This window comes from Taudactylus pleione, unplaced genomic scaffold (assembly GCF_031769625.1).
Source record: "Taudactylus pleione unplaced genomic scaffold, aTauple2 ptg000047l, whole genome shotgun sequence".
NCBI classification, from domain to species: Eukaryota; Metazoa; Chordata; class Amphibia; order Anura; family Myobatrachidae; genus Taudactylus; species Taudactylus pleione.
This window is the reverse complement of record NW_028284449.1, coordinates 90,157-115,217: the sequence shown is the minus strand read 5'-3', so window position 1 is coordinate 115,217 and position 25,061 is coordinate 90,157. Positions and strand designations below refer to the sequence as shown.

The 25,061-nt window shown below is 46.1% G+C and overlaps 1 protein-coding gene across 1 annotated transcript in view; it reads left to right on the top strand.

The window, feature by feature from the left end:
- The window catches only part of MICAL2 (microtubule associated monooxygenase, calponin and LIM domain containing 2), a gene marked incomplete at its 3' end in the record, with an annotated part of 301,381 nt that overhangs the window by 202,055 nt on the left and 74,265 nt on the right, over window positions 1–25,061 (top strand). Inside the window, exons 10-14 of the mRNA XM_088460527.1 lie at window positions 6,347–6,473; window positions 10,888–10,978; window positions 11,058–11,205; window positions 11,962–12,161; window positions 12,321–12,433. Coding sequence (XP_088316653.1) covers window positions 6,347–6,473; window positions 10,888–10,978; window positions 11,058–11,205; window positions 11,962–12,161; window positions 12,321–12,433 — 679 coding nt within the window. The remainder of the gene's footprint in view (window positions 1–6,346; window positions 6,474–10,887; window positions 10,979–11,057; window positions 11,206–11,961; window positions 12,162–12,320; window positions 12,434–25,061) is intronic.

Genomic DNA, 25,061 nt, shown 5'->3' with positions numbered 1-25,061 from the left:
ACACACACACACATCACTGACCTGAGAGCCATAACTCGAATATAAATGTGATAACACACCCACATCACTGACCTGAGAGCCATAACTGGAATATAAGTGTGATAACACGCACACATCACTGACCTGAGAGTCATTACTGCACTATAAGTGTGATAACACACACACATCACTGACCTGAGAGTCATTACTGCAGTATAAGTGTGATAGCACACACACATCACTGACCTGAGAGTCATTACTGCAGTATAAGTGTGATAACACACACATCACTGACCTGAGAGTCATTACTGGAATATAAGTGTGATAACACACACACACATCACTGACCTGAGAGTCATTACTGCAGTATAAGTGTGATAACACACACACATCACTGACCTGAGAGTCATTACTGCAGTATAAGTGTGATAACACACTCACATCACTGACCTGAGAGTAATTACTGCAGTATAAGTGTGATAACACACACACATCACTGACCTGAGAGCCATAACTGGAATATAAGTGTGATAACACGCACACATCACTGACCTGAGAGTCATTACTGCAGTATAAGTGTGATAACACACACACATCACTGACCTGAGAGTCATTACTGCAGTATAAGTGTGATAACACACACACATCACTGACCTGAGAGCCATAACTGGAATATAAGTGTGATAACGCACACACATCTCTGACCTGAGAGTCATTACTGCAGTATAAGTGTGATAACACACACACATCACTGACCTGAGAGCCATAACTGGAATATAAGTATGATAACACACACTTCACTGACCTGAGAGCCATAAATGCAGTATAAGTGTGATAACACAAACACATCACTGACCTGAGAGTCATTACTGCAGTATAAGTGTGATAACACACACACATCACTGCCCTGAGAGTCATTACTGCAGTATAAGTGTGATAACACACACACATCACTGACCTGAGAGTCAATACTGCAGTATAAGTGTGATAACACACACACATCACTGACCTGAGAGTCATTACTGCAGTATAAGTGTGATAACACGCACACATCACTGACCTGAGAGTCATTACTGCAGTATAAGTGTGATAACACGCACACATCCCTGACCTGAGAGTCATTACTGCAGTATAAGTGTGATAACACGCACACATCACTGACCTGAGAGCCATAACTGGAATATAAGTGTGATAACACACACACATCACTGACCTGAGAGTCATTACTGCAGTATAAGTGTGATAACACACACACACATCACTGACCTGAGAGTCATTACTGCAGAATGTGTGATAACACACACACATCACTGACCTGAGAGTCATTACTGCAGTATAAATGTGATAACACACACACATCACTCACCTGAGAGTCATTACTGCAGTATAAGTGTGATAACACACACACATCACTCACCTGAGAGTCATTACTGCAGTATAAGTGTGATAACACGCTCACATCACTGACCTGAGAGTCATTACTGCAGTATAAGTGTGATAACACACACACATCACTGACCTGAGAGCCATAACTGGAATATAAGTGTGATAACACACACACATCACTGACCTGAGAGTCATTACTGCAGTATAAGTGTGATAACACACACACATCTCTGACCTGAGAGTCATTACTGCAGTATAAGTGTGATAACACACACACATCACTGACCTGAGAGCCATAACTGGAATATAAATGTGATAACACACACACATCACTGACCTGAGAGTCATTACTGCAGTATAAGTGTGATAACACACACATCACTGACCTGAGAGCCATAACTGGAATGTAAGTGTGATAACACACACACATCACTGACCTGAGAGCCATAACTGCAGTATAAGTGTGATAACATGCACACATCACTGACCTGAGAGTCATTACTGCAGTATAAGTGTGATAACATACACACATCACTGACCTGAGAGTCATTACTGCAGTATAAGTGTGATAACACACACATCACTGACCTGAGAGCCATAACTGGAATGTAAGTGTGATAACACACACACATCACTGACCTGAGAGTCATTACTGCAGTATAAGTGTGATAACACACACACATCACTGACCTGCGAGTCATTACTACAGTATAAGTGTGATAACACACACACATCACTGACCTGAGAGCCATAACTGGAATATAAGTGTGATAACACACACATCAATGACCTGAGAGTCATTACTGCAGTATAAGTGTGATAACACACACACTTTTTCACTGACCTGAGAGCCATAACTGGAATATAAGTGTGATAACACACACACATCACTGACCTGAGAGTCATTACTGCAGTATAAGTGTGATAACACACACACATCACTGACCTGAGAGTCATTACTGCAGTATAAGTGTGATAACACACACACATCACTGACCTGAGAGTCATTACTGGAATATAAGTGTGATAACACACACACACATCACTGACCTGAGAGTCATTACTGCAGTATAAGTGTGATAACACACACACATCACTGACCTGAGAGTCATTACTGCAGTATAAGTGTGATAACACACTCACATCACTGACCTGAGAGTAATTACTGCAGTATAAGTGTGATAACACACACACATCACTGACCTGAGAGCCATAACTGGAATATAAGTGTGATAACACGCACACATCACTGACCTGAGAGTCATTACTGCAGTATAAGTGTGATAACACACACACATCACTGACCTGAGAGCCATAACTGCAGTATAAGTGTGATAACATGCACACATCACTGACCTGAGAGCCATAACTGCAGTATAAGTGTGATAACATGCACACATCACTGACCTGAGAGTCATTACTGCAGTATAAGTGTGATAACACACACACATCACTGACCTGAGAGTCATTACTGCAGTATAAGTGTGATAACACACACACATCACTGACCTGAGAGCCATAACTGGAATATAAGTGTGATAACGCACACACATCTCTGACCTGAGAGTCATTACTGCAGTATAAGTGTGATAACACACACACATCACTGACCTGAGAGCCATAACTGCAGTATAAGTGTGATAACACACACACATCACTGACCTGAGAGTCATTACTGCAGTATAAGTGTGATAACACACACACATCACTGACCTGAGAGCCATAACTGGAATATAAGTGTGATAACACACACACATCAATGACCTGAGAGTCATTACTGCAGTATAAGTGTGATAACACACACACTTTTTCACTGACCTGAGAGCCATAACTGGAATATAAGTGTGATAACACACACACATCACTGACCTGAGAGTCATTACTGCAGTATAAGTGTGATAACACACACACATCACTTACCTGAGAGTCATTACTGCAGTATAAGTGTGATAACACGCACACATCACTGACCTGAGAGCCATAACTGGAATATAAGTGTGATAACACGCACACATCACTGACCTGAGAGTCATTACTGCAGTATAAGTGTGATAACACACACACATCACTGACCTGAGAGCCATAACTGGAATATAAGTGTGATAACACACACACATCACTGACCTGAGAGTCATTACTGCAGTATAAGTGTGATAACACACACACATCACTGACCTGAGAGTCATTACTGCAGTATAAGTGTGATAACACACACACATCACTGACCTGAGAGCCATAACTGCAGTATAAGTGTGATAACATGCACACATCACTGACCTGAGAGCCATAACTGGAATATAAGTGTGATAACACACACACATCACTGACCGGAGAGTCATTACTGCAGTATAAGTGTGATAACACACACACATCACTAACCTGAGAGTCATTACTGCAGTATAAGTGTGATAACACACACACATCACTGACCTGAGAGTCATTACTGCAGTATAAGTGTGATAACACACACACATCACTGACCTGAGAGCCATAACTGGAATATAAGTGTGATAACACGCACACATCACTGACCTGAGAGTCATTACTGCAGTATAAGTGTGATAACACACACACATCACTGACCTGAGAGTCATTACTGCAGTATAAGTGTGATAACACACACACATCACTGACCTGAGAGTCATTACTGCAGTATAAGTGTGATAACACACACACATCACTGACCTGAGAGTCATTACTGCAGTATAAGTGTGATAACACACACACATCACTGACCTGAGAGTCATTACTGCAGTATAAGTGTGATAACACACACACATCACTGACCTGAGAGCCATAACTGCAGTATAAGTGTGATAACACACACACATCACTGACCTGAGAGTCATTACTGCAGTATAAGTGTGATAACACACACACATCACTGACCTGAGAGTCATTACTGCAGTATAAGTGTGATAACACACACACTTCACTGACCTGAGAGTCATTACTGCAGTATAAGTGTGATAACACACACACATCACTGACCTGAGAGCCATAACTGGAATATAAGTGTGATAACACACACACATCACTGACCTGAGAGTCATTACTGCAGTATAAGTGTGATAACACACACATCACTGACCTGAGAGTCATAACTGCAGTATAAGTGTGATAACACACACACATCACTGACCTGAGAGTCATTACTGCAGTATAAGTGTGATAACACACACACATCACTGACCTGAGAGTCATAACTGCAGTATAAGTGTGATAACACACACACATCACTGACCTGAGAGTCATTACTGCAGTATAAGTGTGATAACACACACACATCACTGACCTGAGAGTCATAACTGCAGTATAAGTGTGATAACACACACACATCACTGACCTGAGAGCCATAACTGGAATATAAATGTGATAACACACACACATCACTGACCTGAGAGTCATTACTGCAGTATAAGTGTGATAACACACACATCACTGACCTGAGAGTCATTACTGCAGTATAAGTGTGATAACACACACATCACTGACCTGAGAGCCATAACTGGAATATAAGTGTGATAACACACACACATCACTGACCTGAGAGTCATTACTGCAGTATAAGTGTGATAACACACACACATCACTGACCTGAGAGCCATAACTGCAGTATAAGTGTGATAACACACACACATCACTGACCTGCGAGTCATTACTGCAGTATAAGTGTCATAACACACACACATCACTGACCTGAGAGTCATTACTGCAGTATAAGTGTGATAACACACACACATCACTGACCTGAGAGTCATTACTGCAGTATAAGTGTGATAACACACACACATCACTGACCTGAGAGTCATTACTGCAGTATAAGTGTGATAACACACACATCACTGACCTGAGAGCCATAACTGGAATATAAGTGTGATAACACACACACATCACTGACCTGAGAGTCATTACTGCAGTATAAGTGTGATAACACGCACACATCACTGACCTGAGAGTCATTACTGCAGTATAAGTGTGATAACACGCACACATCACTGACCTGAGAGTCATTACTGCAGTATAAGTGTGATAACACGCACACATCACTGACCTGAGAGTCATTACTGCAGTATAAGTGTGATAACACGCACACATCACTGACCTGAGAGTCATTACTGCAGTATAAGTGTGATAACACGCACACATCACTGACCTGAGAGTCATTACTGCAGTATAAGTGTGATAACACGCACACATCACTGACCTGAGAGCCATAACTGCAGTATAAGTGTGATAACACGCACACATCACTGACCTGAGAGCCATAACTGGAATATAAGTGTGATAACACACACACATCACTGACCTGAGAGTCATTACTGCAGTATAAGTGTGATAACACACACACATCACTGACCTGAGAGCCATAACTGCAGGCGCTGACTCCCAAGTGCAACCTGCCTGGTATGCGCGAGGAGCCGCGGCCCTTTAACCATATGTTCGGTATCACTAGGGAAGGGGGAGTTCTCTGGTCAGTGTTTTTTAAAATTTATTTAGGAAAAAATTGACTTTAATGTGGCTCCGTCTCTAAGACTGGATTTGTTATAATGGACGGGATTTGTTATAATGGACGGTGTTCTCATCTGAGTTTATTTCCAGTCTGACCGTAAAGATGTTTCCTAGTTTCTTGTCTGACTCACTTGTCTGTGGTCACAGAGCTTGGAAATTACATGTCAAACATCAAACACAAGTGAGTTTTTTAGGTAATTTATAGTGAGTGGTTAGTTCCCTGCTCCGCGGCAGAGACAAGATTATACCCCAGGGGTAAGTGAATGAGAACCTAAAGGGATGACATCATATAATGTACAGAGTAATGCATACTTACCCTATAAATCACACAGCCTTAGCCTAGTTATCACCGACCACAGCTCCACATGGCAGCTTTGGCAAATCTTCCTGCATGGAACCGATCTGAGATTATCCCCCGGGGATTGGAGACTGCTCAGAGAAATCTAATTCTGTCCTTTCTTTGTATCAGGGAGAGTCTCTATCGCTTACTACCTCAAACCACCCCAGAAAACATCAGCAAGAACTTTGACCAGTATACAATCGACCCGGGAACTCGTTACCCCAACCTCAACTCTAACTGCGTCCGGACTCACCAGGTTTGTGCCTCACGTCTTGTACATGCCGCATGAAGGGGCAAAATCCCATTCAGATGGTATCAAACCCTAATTATGTGTTGTACATATCCAGCATTTTCTGTAAATGAAATGAATGATGTAAGATGGTGACCAGATCTCCTCAGCCAATTGCTTAGTTTGGCCAGACCGTGCCATCATATGTGGTCCTCAGGAGCCGCGGCGTAGAACGATGATGAGCCTCCTCCTCCTCGGGTGCGTGGATGCGTTTGCGGAGATCTCGGTTATGTTTGTAGTGACAGGGTCAGCATCCATAGATTGCATTGTACTGTATACATGGAGGCCTGGATGTGGATGTAATACGCACAGTGTTCCTCAGTATATTACACGCTGCCTAATTCTGTGGTGGCCAACCTGATGGGGGACGCGTGCTAGGACCTCTCGCCTATGGGACGCACACTAACCTTAGTCTCAGTAATAAAACAATAGATTTAATGAAAGAAAGTGACACATAGCTGTAATAACATATATTAGCCAGCGTGGTACACAAGTAACAAATCTGACAATGAAGCATGAAGGCCCCGGAGGCGCAGGATAAAGGCTCATAGGGCGGCCAGTTGCCTATCACTGTAGAGTAAAGAGACGGGTGGGTGTGAGAGTGGGGAAGGGGAGGATGAAGAGGACCCAGCCCAGTGTTATGGCCTGATTTATAGCATTCATTCCTGATTAGATTAGATGGAGCAGAATATAAAAGGACGTGGACGTGGTAGGTGCAGCCTATATATCGCCATATTGCTTGTCCAGCTGAATAAGTTTAGTTATTTTGACCACAATTATTTGTTTCTGTGAAATGTGCATGTATACTGACAGATCGCTCCCTGATCTGCGTGTTTGGGGATCAGACTGAGAGATCTGCGTGTTTGGGGATCAGACTGAGAGATCTGCGTGTTTGGGGATCAGACTGAGAGATCTGTGTGTTTGGGGATCAGACTGACAGATCTGTGTGTTTGGGGATCAGACTGACAGATCTGCGTGTTTGGGGATCAGACTGACAGATCTGTGTGTTTGGGGATCAGACTGACAGATCTGCGTGTTTGGGGATCAGGCTGACAGATCTGGTTGGGGATCAGACTGACAGATCTGCTTGTTTGGGGATCAGACTGACAGATCTGCGTGTTTGGGGATCAGACTGAGAGATCTGTGTGTTTGGGGATCAGACTGACAGATCTGCGTGTTTGGGGATCAGGCTGACAGATCTGCGTATTTGGGGATCAGGCTGACAGATCTGCGTGTTTGGGGATCAGACTGACAGATCTGCGTGTTTGGGGATCAGACTGACAGATCTGCGTGTTTGGGGATCAGACTGACAGATATGCGTGTTTGGGGATCAGGCTGACAGATCTGCGTGTTTGGGGATCAGACTGACAGATCTGCGTGTTTGGGGATCAGACTGACAGATCTGCGTGTTTGGGGATCAGACTGACCGATCTGCGTGTTTGGGGATCAGATTGACAGATCTGCGTGTTTGGGGGATCAGACTGACAGATATGTGTGTTTGGGGATCAGACTGACAGATCTGCGTGTTTGGGGATCAGACTGACAGATCTGCGTGTTTGGGGATCAGACTGACAGATCTGCGTGTTTGGGGATCAGACTGAGAGATCTGCTTGTTTGGGGATCAGACTGAGAGATCTACGTGTTTGGGGATCAGACTGACAGATCTGCGTGTTTGGGGATCAGACTGACAGATCTGCGTGTTTGGGGATCAGACTGACAGATCTGCGTGTTTGGGGATCAGACTGACAGATCTGCGTGTGTGGGGATCAGACTGATAGATCTGCGTGTTTGGGGATCATACTGACAGATATGTGTGTTTGGGGATCAGACTGACAGATCTGGTTGTTTGGGGATCAGACTGAGAGATCTGCTTGTTTGGGGATCAGACTGAGAGATCTACGTGTTTGGGGATCAGACTGACAGATCTGCGTGTTTGGGGATCAGACTGACAGATCTGCGTGTTTGGGGATCAGACTGACAGATCTGCGTGTTTGGGGATCAGACTGACAGATCTGCGTGTGTGGGGATCAGACTGATAGATCTGCGTGTTTGGGGATCATACTGACAGATATGTGTGTTTGGGGATCAGACTGACAGATCTGGTTGTTTGGGGATCAGACTGACAGATCTGGTTGTTTGGGGATCAGACTGACAGATATGTGTGTTTGGGGATCAGACTGACAGATCTGCGTGTTTGGGGATCAGACTGAGAGATCTGCTTGTTTGGGGATCAGACTGAGAGATCTACGTGTTTGGGGATCAGACTGACAGATCTGCATGTTTGGGGATCAGACTGACAGATCTGCGTGTTTGGGGATCAGACTGACAGATCTGCGTGTTTGGGGATCAGACTGACAGATCTGCGTGTGTGGGGATCAGACTGACAGATCTGCGTGTTTGGGGATCAGACTGACAGATATGTGTGTTTGGGGATCAGACTGACAGATCTGCGTGTTTGGGGATCAGACTGACAGATCTGCGTGTTTGGGGATCAGACTGACAGATCTGCGTGTTTGGGGATCAGACTGACAGATCTGCGTGTTTGGGGATCAGACTGACAGATCTGCGTGTTTGGGGATCAGACTGACAGATCTGCGTGTTTGGGGATCAGACTGACAGATCTGCGTGTTTGGGGATCAGACTGACAGATCTGCGTGTTTGGGGATCAGACTGACAGATCTGCGTGTTTGGGGATCAGACTGACAGATCTGCGTGTGTGGGGATCAGACTGATAGATCTGCGTGTTTGGGGATCAGACTGACAGATCTGTGTGTTTGGGGATCAGACTGACAGATCTGGTTGTTTGGGGATCAGACTGACAGATCTGGTTGTTTGGGGATCAGACTGACAGATATGTGTGTTTGGGGATCAGACTGACAGATCTGCGTGTTTGGGGATCAGACTGAGAGATCTGCTTGTTTGGGGATCAGACTGAGAGATCTACGTGTTTGGGGATCAGACTGACAGATCTGCGTGTTTGGGGATCAGACTGACAGATCTGCGTGTTTGGGGATCAGACTGACAGATATGTGTGTTTGGGGATCAGACTGACAGATCTGCGTGTGTGGGGATCAGACTGACAGATCTGCGTGTGTGGGGATCAGACTGACAGATCTGCGTGTTTGGGGATCAGACTGACAGATATGTGTGTTTGGGGATCAGACTGACAGATCTGCGTGTGTGGGGATCAGACTGACAGATCTGCGTGTTTGGGGATCAGACTGACAGATCTGCGTGTTTGGGGATCAGACTGACAGATATGTGTGTTTGGGGATCAGACTGACAGATCTGCGTGTGTGGGGATCAGACTGACAGATCTGCGTGTGTGGGGATCAGACTGACAGATCTCCTTGCTCCTGTCCCGCTGGATGTGATACCATCTGTGCGCTTTGCTCTGTGTTAGTTCTGGTAATGAACTATGACAGTGTGTAAATCCCGGTATTGTTATATATGTTTCCATGCTCATATTCCTATTAGTAATGTAGAAACAATGAGCTGTGGGAGCCTTTCATCTTGGTGTTATACTCACATCCTTTTTTCTCTATCAGCGATGTCCTAATTTAGTAATGTGACCAGTGGTCCGCGGGTCTGCATTGTACGAGTCACGGAGATGGATAGTCCATCTGGCTGAGTGTCTGTGTGTACTGACTTTAATCTCCCGTACGGCTGGGAAATTATTATTAGCTATGGGGCTGCCATTGGGTATACAGAAAGCCCTGTTGATATTAGATGGGCTCCGTGATATTGGTAGAAATCACAGATCTGCGGGAACGAGCGTTATCAGAATCAAAACATGAACTTTACTGAATAACGTATGTCCCTAACAGGGAGAGGTGAGATGGGAAAACCTGTTCTGCTGATACTATAAATGCCGTTACATAACTAGTGATACAGATGTGTTCTGTATTTCCTGGCGATAGCTGAGCAGTAATAGCCCTGCTAGTAACTGTATCTGCCCTCAGCACTGTGCAGGTAATACAGCCAGTAATTGTAGTATTACAGGGGTGTAATATAATTATAAACTATTTTCATGTATTCTTCTGTAAGAAATTTTTGCTATTCCGGAAATATAGAATAAAAGCAGCAGTGGAGTCAAAATGGCCATTTCTCCAGGATTTCCCCGGCTGCAGTGACAGGTCACACCGTAGAAGTGGTTTTATTTTACTGCTCAGCTTTTCAGAGTTTCAAGATTGGAGAATTTTAGATGATAAAATCTAGACACTAAACAGCAGCATTGTAAATTAGAGTCACATTTTACAATAGTAGTAATAACTCCTATTCCGATTTTATAGATTAAAGTGACAGGTGTGTTTACAATAGAAGATGTAGCTATCCTGTGACTCTGTATTGGGAAATGTTTCTTTTTTTGTTTTTGTTGCAGGTAAAACATTTATACTTCACCAGTGAGCTGCAAGGCTGCCCCCTGGAGAGAGTGAGCTCCATCCGGAGATCAGTGGGGGTCACCAGGCACGGTACGTCAGGGATGCACTGTATGTCCCGCTCATCTACCTCTCAGTCACACTTGTTGACCTGCTCTTCTTCTCCCCTCAGAGTCCGATATTAGACCAAACAAACTCTTGACTTGGTGTCAGAAGCAGACTGAGGGCTACAGGAATGTCAATGTCACAAACCTGACCAGCTCCTGGAAAAGTGGCCTCGCTCTTTGTGCCTTAATCCACCACTTCCGGCCAGACCTCATGTGAGTCTTCTCTAGATGCTCCACAGTTTGCGTATAGTTTCCATTGGTGAGACCAGATCGCCGTCAGCTGTAGCAGCATATGGACATACTCCAAATACACAAAAACGTACCATATACATTTATCTTGGAAATGGTATTGAGGAACCATGAGATCAAGTGTCTTCCCATGACTTCTGCATGCTAAACCTGGGGGCTCACTGCTGGATCTCCTGGTAACTTTGTCAGCCTGATGCTGATTCTTCTCATGACCCTGTCTAGTTGATGGTGCCAGTAGGGTATGCTTACCTCAAAGATTAAGCCATGCTCTTATAAGTACACACTGCCGGTACAGTGGAACTGGCAATGGCTTATTAAATCCGCTACGGTTCCATTGATCGCTTGTCCTCGTTACATGGATACCTATGGTTGAGGGTAGACTATAGTAAAGCGTTTAATGTAACAATAGTCATCCTTTCTATTCGGTCATTGTTAGCACACTGGTTGCACTATGTGAAGTTATACTATAGGACAGTTTTGTAAGCTTGAAGTGAGCCTCAGAAGTACCTACGTTTCCTGTCCTACGTTTCATAATAGCTGTAAAAGTACGTAGCTTGTGTTATTAGAGAGAGCCATGAACAGAAGCTAGAAGTATACATGTGAGAAACTCAGAAATCAGCAGAAATATTTAATTTGCACAGAAATCTCCTATTTTTATATTCACACATATTATGTCGCTGTTTGTGAACATTCTTCTTCTGAAAACTGTTTATTCCTCAGTGACTTTGACTCCTTGAATGAAGACGATATTGTCCGGTGCAACCAGTTGGCGTTTGACATTGCGGAGAAAGAGTTTGGAATCTCTCCCATTACCACAGGGCAAAACATGGCATCTATGGAAGAGCCCGACAAACTCAGCATGGTCCTGTACCTCTCTAAGTTCTACGAATTGTTCAGAGGATCCCCCCTGAGGCCAGCAGGTAAGTGACTTCTTGTAGCCGCAAACAGTCTCGTTGTTACTGCGCTTGCTCCACTGCACCTATTTCTCCTGCGGAGCCCGGTTAGGATCACCTGAGTGACTGTACACGGAGAACCATTGCTGGTATCTGTAGTTCACCTGTGACTCCTTTTTTTCACAGATTCCTCACCGAGAAACATTGAGAAGAAGATGGATGCATTTACTTCAAAGCCATCCAACTTGCTCACTAACAATTACCTCAATTTAACGTTACCAAGAAAGCGAGTGCCGAAGGTGAGGGTTCATGTTCCCCTGTACTGTGTCCGCAGACATTCCCCCTGCACAGGTCCTTCTGAGGCCTAGAAATGTGCCGTATTCTGTCTTTGTCACCAGTTCCTCCAATAACAACATTTTCATGGTTTCAATAAAATATAGTTATAAACATTTTGGGCCTAAATTAGCGTTCAGCGCAACAAGGAAGATGCTGTCCGCAGTATTGCGCTCTTAGGGCCTGATTCAGCATGGATCACAGCTGCAACCGCGCACGCAGATCAACTGCGATTACGGACGCACTGTGGAATTCATCGCAGAGTTACAGGCCGTTAGCATTTGGGGGGTGACGGAGCAGTGGTTGGAGAAACGCAGGCGTGCCTGTCCGGTATGCAGTCTGGAAGGCGGCGGACCTAATCCCGACAGCTGGCTTCCCGACTGTCATATCCCGGCAAGGGTCTAAAGACAGGCATCGATATGCTGACGCCTGTCATTAGACATACGCCGGGAGCCTGACGCCCGGCATCCCGATCGAAGGGACGCTGAGCCTGGATAGCCGCGGGGGGGGCAGGGAGGGGAGGGTTAGGTTTAGGGTTCCCGGGGAGGACTTAGGATTAGGCACCCCCCCGGGAGGTTAGGTTTAGGCTAGGGGAAGGGGGGGTTAGCGTTAGGCACCCCCAGGGGGACTTAGGGTTAGGCAACCCCCCGGGTGACTTAGGTTTAGGCGGCGGGGAAGGGGGGTTAGGTTTAGGCTCTTACAGGGGGGATTAGGGTTAGGCACTGGGGGGGAAGGTTATGGTTAGGCACCCCTAAGGGAGGGTTAGGAAATAGGACTGTGAGGTATTACGGATGTGAGATAGCAGTAGTGGGTGTCTATGCTGGCTGTGCTGTGGCTGATGTTACAGATGTATACTCAGGACTGTGAGGTATTACAGATGTGAGATAGCAGTAGTGGGTGTCTCTATGCTGGCTGTGCTGTGGCTGATGTTACAGATGTATACACAGGACTGTGAGGTATTACAGATGTGAGATAGCAGTAGTGGGTGTCTATGCTGGCTGTGCTGTGACTGATGTTACAGATGTATACACAGGACTGTGAGGTATTACAGATGTGAGATAGCAGTAGTGGGTGTCTCTATGCTGGCTGTGCTGTGGCTGATGTTACAGATGTATACACAGGACTGTGAGGTATTACAGATGTGAGATAGCAGTAGTGGGTGTCTCTATGCTGGCTGAGCTGTGGCTGATGTTACAGATGTATACACAGGACTGTGAGGTATTACAGATGTGAGATAGCAGTAGTGGGGTCTCTATGCTGGCTGAGCTGTGGCTGATGTTACAGATGTATACACAGGACTGTGAGGTATTACAGATGTGAGATAGCAGTAGTGGGTGTCTCTATGCTGGCTGTGCTGTGACTGATGTTACAGAAGTGTACACAGGACTGTGAGGTATTACAGATGTGAGATAGCAGTAGTGGGGTCTCTATGCTGGCTGAGCTGTGGCTGATGTTACAGATGTATACACAGGACTGTGAGGTATTACAGATGTGAGATAGCAGTAGTGGGCGTCTCTATGCTGGCTGAGCTGTGGCTGATGTTACAGATGTATACACAGGACTGTGAGGTATTACAGATGTGAGATAGCAGTAGTGGGTGTCTCTATGCTGGCTGTGCTGTGGCTGATGTTACAGATGTATACACAGGACTGTGAGGTATTACAGATGTGAGATAGTAGTAGTGGGTGTCTCTATGCTGGCTGTGCTGTGGCTGATGTTACAGATATATACACAGGACTGTGAGGTATTACAGATGTGAGATAGCAGTAGTGGGTGTCTCTATGCTGGCTGTGCTGTGGCTGATGTTACAGATATATACACAGGACTGTGAGGTATTACAGATGTGAGATAGCAGTAGTGGGGTCTCTATGCTGGCTGAGCTGTGGCTGATGTTACAGATGTATACACAGGACTGTGAGGTATTACAGATGTGAGATAGCAGTAGTGGGGTCTCTATGCTGGCTGAGCTGTGGCTGATGTTACAGATGTATACACAGGACTGTGAGGTATTACAGATGTGAGATAGCAGTAGTGGGTGTCTCTATGCTGGCTGAGCTGTGGCTGATGTTACAGATGTATACACAGTACTGTGAGGTAGTAAAGATGTGAGATAGCAGTAGTGGGCGTCTCTATGCTGGCTGAGCTGTGGCTGATGTTACCGATGTATACACAGGACTGTGAGGTATTACAGATGTGAGATAGCAGTAGTGGGTGTCTCTATGCTGGCTGAGCTGTGGCTGATGTTACAGATGTATACACAGGACTGTGAGGTATTACAGATGTGAGATAGCAGTAGTGGGGTCTCTATGCTGGCTGAGCTGTGGCTGATGTTACAGATGTATACACATGACTGTGAGGTATTACAGATGTGAGATAGCAGTAGTGGGGTCTCTATGCTGGCTGTGCTGTGGCTGATGTTACAGATGTATACACAGGACTGTGAGGTATTACAGATGTGAGATAGCAGTAGTGGGTGTCTCTATGCTGGCTGTGCTGTGGCTGATGTTACAGATGTATACACAGGACTGTGGTATTACAGATGTGAGATAGCAGTAGTGGGTGTCTCTATGCTGGCTGAGCTGTGGCTGATGTTACCGATGTATACACAGGACTGTGAGGTATTACAGATGTGAGATAGCAGTAGTGGGTGTCTCTATGCTGGCTGAGCTGTGGCTGATGTTACAGATGTATACACAGGACTGTGAGGTATTACAGATGTGAGATAGCAGTAGTGGGTGTCTCTATGCTGGCTGTGCTGTGGCTGATGTTACAGATGTATACACAGGACTGTGAGGTATTACAGATGTGAGATAGCAGTAGTGGGTGTCTATGCTGGCTGTGCTGTGACTGATGTTACAGATGTATACACAGGACTGTGAGGTATTACAGATGTGAGATAGCAGTAGTGGGTGTCTCTATGCTGGCTGTGCTGTGGCTGATGTTACAGATGTATACACAGGACTGTGAGGTATTACGGATGTGAGATAGCAGTAGTGGGTGTCTCTATGCTGGATGAGCTGTGGCTGATGTTACAGATGTATACACAGGACTGTGAGGTATTACAGATGTGAGATAGCAGTAGTGGGTGTCTCTATGCTGGCTGAGCTGTGGCTGATGTTACTGATGTATACACAGGACTGTGAGGTATTACAGATGTGAGATAGCAGTAGTGGGTGTCTCTATGCTGGCTGAGCTGTGGCTAATGTTACAGATGTATACACAGGACTGTGAGGTATTACAGATGTGAGATAGCAGTAGTGGGTGTCTCTATGCTGGCTGAGCTGTGGCTGATGTTACAGATGTATACACAGGACTGTGAGGTATTACAGATGTGAGAAAGCAGTAGTGGGCGTCTCTATGCTGGCTGTGCTGTGGCTGATGTTACAGATATATACACAGGACTGTGAGATATTATAGATGTGAGATAGCAGTAGTGGGTGTCTCTATGCTGGCTGTGCTGTGGCTGATGTTACAGATGTATACACAGGACTGTGAGGTATTACGGATGTGAGATAGCAGTAGTGGGTGTCTCTATGCTGGCTGTGCTGTGGCTGATGTTACAGATGTATACACAGGACTGTGAGGTATTACGGATGTGAGATAGCAGTAGTGGGTGTCTCTATGCTGGCTGAGCTGTGGCTGATGTTTCTGATGTATACACAGGACTGTGAGGTATTACAGAAGTGAGATAGCAGTAGTGGGGTCTCTATGCTGGCTGTGCTGTGGCTGATGTTACAGATGTATACACAGGACTGTGAGGTATTACAGATGTGAGATGGCAGTAGTGGGTGTCTCTATGCTGGCTGTGCTGTGGCTGATGTTACAGATGTATACACAGGACTGTGAGGTATTACAGATGTGAGATAGCAGTAGTGGGTGTCTCTATGCTGGCTGTGCTGTGGCTGATGTTACAGATGTATACACAGGACTGTGAGGTATTACAGATGTGAGAGCAGTAGTGGGTGTCTATGCTGGCTGAGCGGTGGCTGATGTTACAGATGTATACACAGGACTGTGAGGTATTACAGATGTGAGATAGCAGTAGTGGGTGTCTCTATGCTGGCTGTGCTGTGGCTGATGTTACAGATGTATACACAGGACTGTGAGGTATTACAAATGTGAGATAGTAGTAGTGGGTGTCTCTATGCTGGCTGTGCTGTGGATGATGTTACAGATGTATACACAGGACTGTGAGGTATTACAGATGTGAGATAGCAGTAGTGGGCGTCTCTATGCTGGCTGAGCTGTGGCTGATGTTACAGATGTATACACAGGACTGTGAGGTATTACAGATGTGAGATAGCAGTAGTGGGTGTCTCTATGCTGGCTGTGCTGTGGCTGATGTTACAGATGTATACACAGGACTGTGAGGTATTACAGATGTGAGATAGCAGTAGTGGGTGTCTCTATGCTGGCTGAGCTGTGGCTGATGTTACAGATGTATACACAGGACTGTGAGGTATTACAGATGTGAGATAGCAGTAGTGGGCGTCTCTATGCTGGCTGAGCTGTGGCTGATGTTACAGATGTATACACAGGACTGTGAGGTATTACAGATGTGAGATAGCAGTAGTGGGTGTCTCTATGCTGGCTGTGCTGTGGCTGATGTTACAGATGTATACACAGGACTGTGAGGTATTACAGATGTGAGATAGCAGTAGTGCGGTGTCTTTGCTGGCTGAGCTGTGGCTGATGTTACAGATGTATACACAGGACTGTGAGGTATTACAGATGTGAGATAGCAGTAGTGCGGTGTCTATGCTGGCTGAGCTGTGGCTGATGTTACAGATGTATACACAGGACTGTGAGGTATTACAGATGTGAGATAGCAGTAGTGGGTGTCTCTATGCTGGCTGAGCTGTGGCTGATGTTACAGATGTATACACAGGACTGTGAGGTATTACAGATGTGAGATAGCAGTAGTGGGTGTCTCTATGCTGGCTGTGCTGTGGATGATGTTACAGATGTATACACAGGACTGTGAGGTATTACAGATGTGAGATAGCAGTAGTGGGCGTCTCTATGCTGGCTGAGCGGTTGCAGACAGTAGCTTATTTTTGCAACTCTATTGCGTGCTATTACGCAGCTGCGATCCTTGCTGAATTATGCCCTTCGTTAGATTTTTTGAGTTGCATGTGTCTTAACATACGATTAAAACCTATGGAGAAGTGCCATTCCTCATCGCTAATATAGCTCATGGTTACAGCTAATTTATGTGGATGAACAATATATGATCCCAATTTAAAAGTCAAAACCAGATCCAGGCTATTCCAGGCTGTGCTCGTCCCTCTATAACTGGGCTGACTCCCATGCAGCGCACACAGGGTCTCATTCAGACCCGGTCGCAAGCACCGATGTGCTCGCAACCAGGTCGATAGTTAGCCCTGCAGCCGCACTGCGCGTGCGCAAGCCCGGCAGCCGCAAGCCCCAGGGAGCTCTGGAGCTCTCTACAAAAGGGGCGGCTGTCGATGTTGATCGACAGCTCGCCCCGTTTTGTTGGCGGGCCAGGGGGGCTGGTTTCCAAAACGGAGGCGTTCCTTAAGGATTGCCTACCGTTTTATGGGTGGCTGCACTGACCTCATCAGTGATGTCAGTGGGGAGCTTCCTGCTCGGATCAGAGCAGGAAGCTCCCTGGGGCTTGCGGCTGCCGAGACCCAACCATAGGGTCTCCTCGCAGGTCGCGATGGTGTTCACCTTCGCGACCATCAACCTGGTCGGTCGCTAAGCTGTGGGTGGTAACCCACAGCTTACCTAACGACCAGGAGGCCGCACTTCAAAATTAAGTGGCCGCCCTTATTCAGAGAGAGCGGTCGCTTCTTGCGACTGACTCTGAATGAGGGCCACAGTCCTAATGTTCCCTCACTCTCCAGAATCATTGAAGCAGTAAACAAGCCCCTTATATTAATTTTGTTTTTATTTTTATCTTGTACATAGATAACATTTCTGTCCAATTCATTCACACGTCAATAAGGTGCCCATATGGTCCAGCCAGCCAGTTGGGTCACGCGTCTGTAAGGTGCCCATATGATACAGCCAATCAGTTTGGTCACGCATCTGTAAGGTGCCCATATGATCCAGCTGACCAGTTGGGTTATGAATTGGTAAGGTGCCCATATGATCTAGCCGACCAGTTGGGTCACGCGTTGGTAAGGTGCCCATATGATCCATCTGGCCAGTTGGGTCACGCTTTGGTAAGGTGCCCATATGATCCAGCTGACCAGTTGGGTCATGCGTTGGTAAGGTGCACATATGGTCCAGCCAGCCAGTTGGGTCACGCGTCTGTAAGGTGCCCATATGATACAGCCAGTCAGTTGGGTCACGCGTCTGTAAGGTGCCCATGTGATCCAGCTGACCAGTTGGGTTATGAATTGGTAAGGTGCCCATATGATCTAGCCGACCAGTTGGGTCACGCGTTGGTAAGGTGCCCATATGATCCATCTGGCCAGTTGGGTCACGCTTTGGTAAGGTGCCCATATGATCCAGCTGACCAGTTGGGTCATGCGTTGGTAAGGTGCCCATATGATCCAGCCGGCCAATTGGGTCACGCTTTGATAAGGTGCCCATATGATCCAGCTGACCAGTTGGGTTATGAATTGGTAAGGTGCCCATATGATCTAGCCGACCAGTTGGGTCACGCGTTGGTAAGGTGCCCATATGATCCATCTGGCCAGTTGGGTCACGCTTTGGTAAGGTGCCCATATGATCCAGCTGACCAGTTGGGTCATGCGTTGGTAAGGTGCCCATATGATCCAGCCGGCCAATTGGGTCACGCTTTGGTGAGGTGCCCATATGCTGTCGAAACATCATCTTTATCTTGTTGATAAAGACAGGCAGAAGATCGGTCTCATTATGACCATATTGGATTGTTTGTGCAGTCACCGTCCCATCACACTTACTGTACTCTGTGTATGGCCGTAGTAATGTGTATGCAGAAGTAAGATCTCAGCAACAGGCCGCAGACACCTCTCACTATCTTCAATGAAGAGCTTGGACTATTCCAAAAACATTTAGTGATTGCCCAGAATCCGGAGTGATAGTGAGAAACGTCCCGTATTATCGTCTGCTGGTTTATACGCTGCAGCTGTTCTTCAGTCCCACAGAGCTGCATATACAGTGTGATGTATGTACTCTACAATGTAATCGTACAGGAATAATCTATAGATCAGGTTCCTGGGGAGAGGAGGAAGCCATGCTCCACATCGGTTCATTCTCAGCCTGAGAGGGGTGAGACCGACAAGGCCTCTTACTGCGATGTCATCATGACTTTCCACGGTAACAAAGCTCAGGGTCTCCATATCCCCCACCGCATGATCTCATATAATTACCCTGATGAATACATGTAATGTTACCTTCTGCAGATAATTGTGTGAGACACGTTGAGTAATACAAAGTTCAGTTGTTTTAATCATTTATTTTTTTATGTCAGTCCCAGAAAATAACCAGATCCCTGATTTATCTCTAGTCTCACCCGTGGAATTAAACAAAACCCAGGATGAAATCCATCACAAACGCTTATCTCATGTTCGGGGCACAATGCGTGCGACTGTCAGACCCTTCCCTCCTCGCTTGACTGAAAGTTGCTCATGGATTTACATTGCTTAAATATCATGAAAACATACGTTGCCCTAATATGAGCCATATGTGTACCAGAAAGCCGGTGTGATGCATGGAGAATGACACCCGGCCCGTCACCTGCTCAGGCCCCGATCCGGCCCAGTCTTGTGCTAATGTGAGGATTGTTTAGAACAATGAATAGAGCTGTATGACAAGTGCTGTGTAGGAGATGTATTAGAGCATGAAATGTTGCTGAGTGTTGATATTAACGTCTTCCATATGTCAGATCTCACTCTGAGGAGAAAATTCCGGCTGCTACACAGTGTAGGAGAATCTGGGATTTGTAGTGCGCCTCGGTAGTGGTAGATTCTTGCTGAACCATTTGAGTTTATGGAGCAAGATGACAGACTTTGGTGGGGCGCAGCGGCTTGCGCAGGCCGAGAGGAGGAGTTAGTTGAAGGTGTCCCGAGCATGGCGCTTGTGTGCTGGACAGACTAGCCAGACGTTGCACCGTAATACCACAGTGTTCTGCACATGGGGAGCACATTCACTGCACTTCATTGTAATACAAATGAAACAATCTAAAGATTTTGGTTTTAGCCTGTTAGTAACTAGGATCTACCTGTGAGTGCTGCTAAGGAAAAGCGTAGTATTGTCCCGCTATGATTGCCTGTTGATATGTCACTGCATGCTGCCATGTTTCTGTGAAAGTCCATCCCAGGGCCCAAGTCACAGACTTCTTTACACAAATAGCAATGTACCTCATCCACATACAGAGCCCAGTATAGCACAGTTACATTATTATAGAACCCTCTGTGCCCTCAGTGATTTCAGCACCACCTGAGTGCGAGCAATCATGGCTGCTCCTACTTAGTACAGGTCCACATATATCACTCATGTCTCACTCTCCCATGATGTGTTGGAAAGGACGGTTTTCATCTTTTGGTCTTTAGTTGTATATTAATTTTTTTACTGTTCATGTCCAGGGCTCCTCATTCCTCAGTGATGCCTTCTCCTTCCGTTATAGCCCTAACCGCCACATAAGCTTGCTCTTACCCCTAGCAGTTCCCCGGGAGTTGCCCCATACAGCCATTTTCCTGGGTAATTGCTAGCTCGTAATACAGAGCTGGTAACACTATGCCATTTGCTGTTATATAAACGCGGTGCAGGGGGTTAGAGTGTCATCAGGAGAACCTAGGACCTATTACATGCAACAATCTCCCTCCATTACTCCATCCCATGGTGAGAGGAACGGGGGATTCCCAAGAACACTGGCTGTATGTAGAAGACCCTAGCGCTAGAGCTAGGATGATGAGTGTAATAGTTAATACAGTGTATTAGTGCTACTTTATTCTCTTTTCACGCTTTCAGTCGCTACACTTCCTCCTGCACTCACTGCATTAGACACATGGTAACTGACAGTGGTAAGAGAGAAGATACAGGTGATGGAGGATATTTACTCTCCCTACCCGGAACCTCTCTGCACACGTCTACTAACTGTGATGCTTATACACTAAGTGCAGGAGGAAGTGCAGTGATCGGAGAATGTGCCACACTACACTTCCTCCTGCACTCACTGCATTAGACACATGGTAACTGACAGTGGAAAGAGAGAAGATACAGGTGATGGAGGATATTTATTCTCCCTACCCGGAACCTCTCTGCACACGTCTACTAACTGTGATGCTTATACACTAAGTGCAGGAGGAAGTGCAGTGATCGGAGAATGTGCCACACTACACTTCCTCCTGCACTCACTGCATTAGACACATGGTAACTGACAGTGGATAGAGAGAAGATACAGGTGATGGAGGATATTTACTCTCCCTACCCGGAACCTCTCTGCACACGTCTACTAACTGTGATGCTTATACACTAAGTGCAGGAGTAAGTGCAGTGGTCAGAGAATGTGCCACACTACACTTCCTCCTGCACTCACTGCATTAGACACATGGTAACTGACAGTGGTAAGAGAGAAGATACAGGTGATGGAGGATATTTACTCTCCCTATGGGAAGCTCATTGTAAATGTATCCACCATTAAGTCACATTTCTCTACATCAAATGCTGTGCAACCTGTCCTCACTGCAGCACATCACTCTACATCAAATGCTGTACAACCTGTCCTCACTGCAGCACGTCACTCTACATCAAATGCTGTACAACCTGTCCTCACTGCAGCACATCACTCTACATCAAATGCTGTACAACCTGTCCTCATTGCAGCACGTCACTCTACATCAAATGCTGTACAACCTGTCCTCACTGCAGCACGTCACTCTACATCAAATGCTGTACAACCTGTCCTCACCGCAGCACATCACTACATCAAATGCTGTACAACCTGTCCTCACCGCAGCACGTCACTCTACATCAAATGCTGTACAACCTGTCCTCACTGCAGCACGTCACACTACATCAAATGCTGTACAACCTGTCCTCACTGCAGCACATCTCTACATCAAATGCTGTACAACCTGTCCTCACTGCACCACATCACTCTACATCAAATGCTGTACAACCTGTCCTCACCGCAGCACGTCACACTACATCAAATGCTGTACAACCTGTCCTCACTGCAGCACATCTCTACATCAAATGCTGTACAACCTGTCCTCACTGCAGCACATCACTACATCAAATGCTGTACAACCTGTCCTCACTACAGCACGTCATTCTACATCAAATGCTGTACAACCTGTCCTCACTGCAGCACATCACTACATCAAATGCTGTACAACCTGTCCTCACTGCAGCACATCACTCTACATCAAATGCTGTACAACCTGTCCTCACTGCAGCACATCACTCTACATCAAATGCTGTACAACCTGTCCTCACTGCAGCACGTCATTCTACATCAAATGCTGTACAACCTGTCCTCACTGCAGCACGTCACTCTACATCAAATGCTGTACAACCTGTCCTCACTGCAGCACATCACTACATGAAATGCTGTACAACCTGTCCTCACTGCAGCACATCACTCTACATCAAATGCTGTACAGCCTGTCCTCACTGCAGCACGTCACTCTACATCAAATGCTGTACAACCTGTCCTCACTGCAGCACGTCACTCTACATCAAATGCTGTACAACCTGTCCTCACTGCAGCACGTCATTCTACATCAAATGCTGTACAACCTGTCCTCACTGCAGCACATCACTCTACATCAAATGCTGTACAACCTGTCCTCACTGCAGCACATCACTCTACATCAAATGCTGTACAACCTGTCCTCACTGCAGCACATCACTCTACATCAAATGCTGTACAACCTGTCCTCACTGCAGCACATCACTCTACATCAAATGCTGTACAACCTGTCCTCACTGCACCACATCACTCTACATCAAATGCTGTACAACCTGTCCTCACTGCAGCACATCACTTCATCAAATGCTGTACAACCTGTCCTCACTGCAGCACGTCACTCTACATCAAATGCTGTACAACCTGTCCTCACTGCAGCACATCACTACATCAAATGCTGTACAACCTGTTCTCACTGCAGCACATCACTACATCAAATGCTGTAAAACCTGTCCTCACTGCAGCACGTCATTCTACATCAAATGCTGTACAACCTGTCCTCACCGCAGCACGTCACACTACATCAAATGCTGTACAACCTGTCCTCACTGCAGCACGTCACTCTACATCAAATGCTGTACAACCTGTCCTCACCGCAGCACGTCACACTACATCAAATGCTGTACAACCTGTCCTCACTGCAGCACATCACTCTACATCAAATGCTGTACAACCTGTCCTCACTGCAGCACATCACTCTACATCAAATGCTGTACAACCTGTCCTCACTGCAGCACGTCACTCTACATCAAATGCTGTACAACCTGTCCTCACTGCAGCACATCACTACATCAAATGCTGTACAACCTGTCCTCACTGCAGCACATCACTCTACATCAAATGCTGTACAACCTGTCCTCACTGCAGCACATCACTCTACATCAAATGCTGTACAACCTGTCCTCACTGCAGCATGTCACTACATCAAATGCTGTACAACCTGTCCTCACTGCAGCACATCACTCTACATCAAATGCTGTACAACCTGTCCTCACTGCAGCACGTCATTCTACATCAAATGCTGTACAACCTGTCCTCACTGCAGCACGTCATTCTACATCAAATGCTGTACAACCTGTCCTCACTGCAGCACGTCACTCTACATCAAATGCTGTACAACCTGTCCTCACTGCAGCACATCACTACATGAAATGCTGTACAACCTGTCCTCACTGCAGCACATCACTCTACATCAAATGCTGTACAGCCTGTCCTCACTGCAGCACGTCACTCTACATCAAATGCTGTACAACCTGTCCTCACTGCAGCACGTCACTCTACATCAAATGCTGTACAACCTGTCCTCACTGCAGCACGTCATTCTACATCAAATGCTGTACAACCTGTCCTCACTGCAGCACATCACTACATGAAATGCTGTACAACCTGTCCTCACTGCAGCACATCACTCTACATCAAATGCTGTACAACCTGTCCTCACTGCAGCACATCACTCTACATCAAATGCTGTACAACCTGTCCTCACTGCAGCACATCACTCTACATCAAATGCTGTACAACCTGTCCTCACTGCACCACATCACTCTACATCAAATGCTGTACAACCTGTCCTCACTGCAGCACGTCACTCTACATCAAATGCTGTACAACCTGCCCTCACTGCAGCACATCACTTCATCAAATGCTGTACAACCTGTCCTCACTGCAGCACGTCACTCTACATCAAATGCTGTACAACCTGTCCTCACTGCAGCACATCACTACATCAAATGCTGTACAACCTGTTCTCACTGCAGCACATCACTACATCAAATGCTGTAAAACCTGTCCTCACTGCAGCACATCACTCTACATCAAATGCTGTACAACCTGTCCTCACTGCAGCACGTCACTCTTCATCAAATGCTGTACAACCTGTCCTCACTGCAGCACATCACTACATCAAATGCTGTACAACCTGTTCTCACTGCAGCACATCACTACAT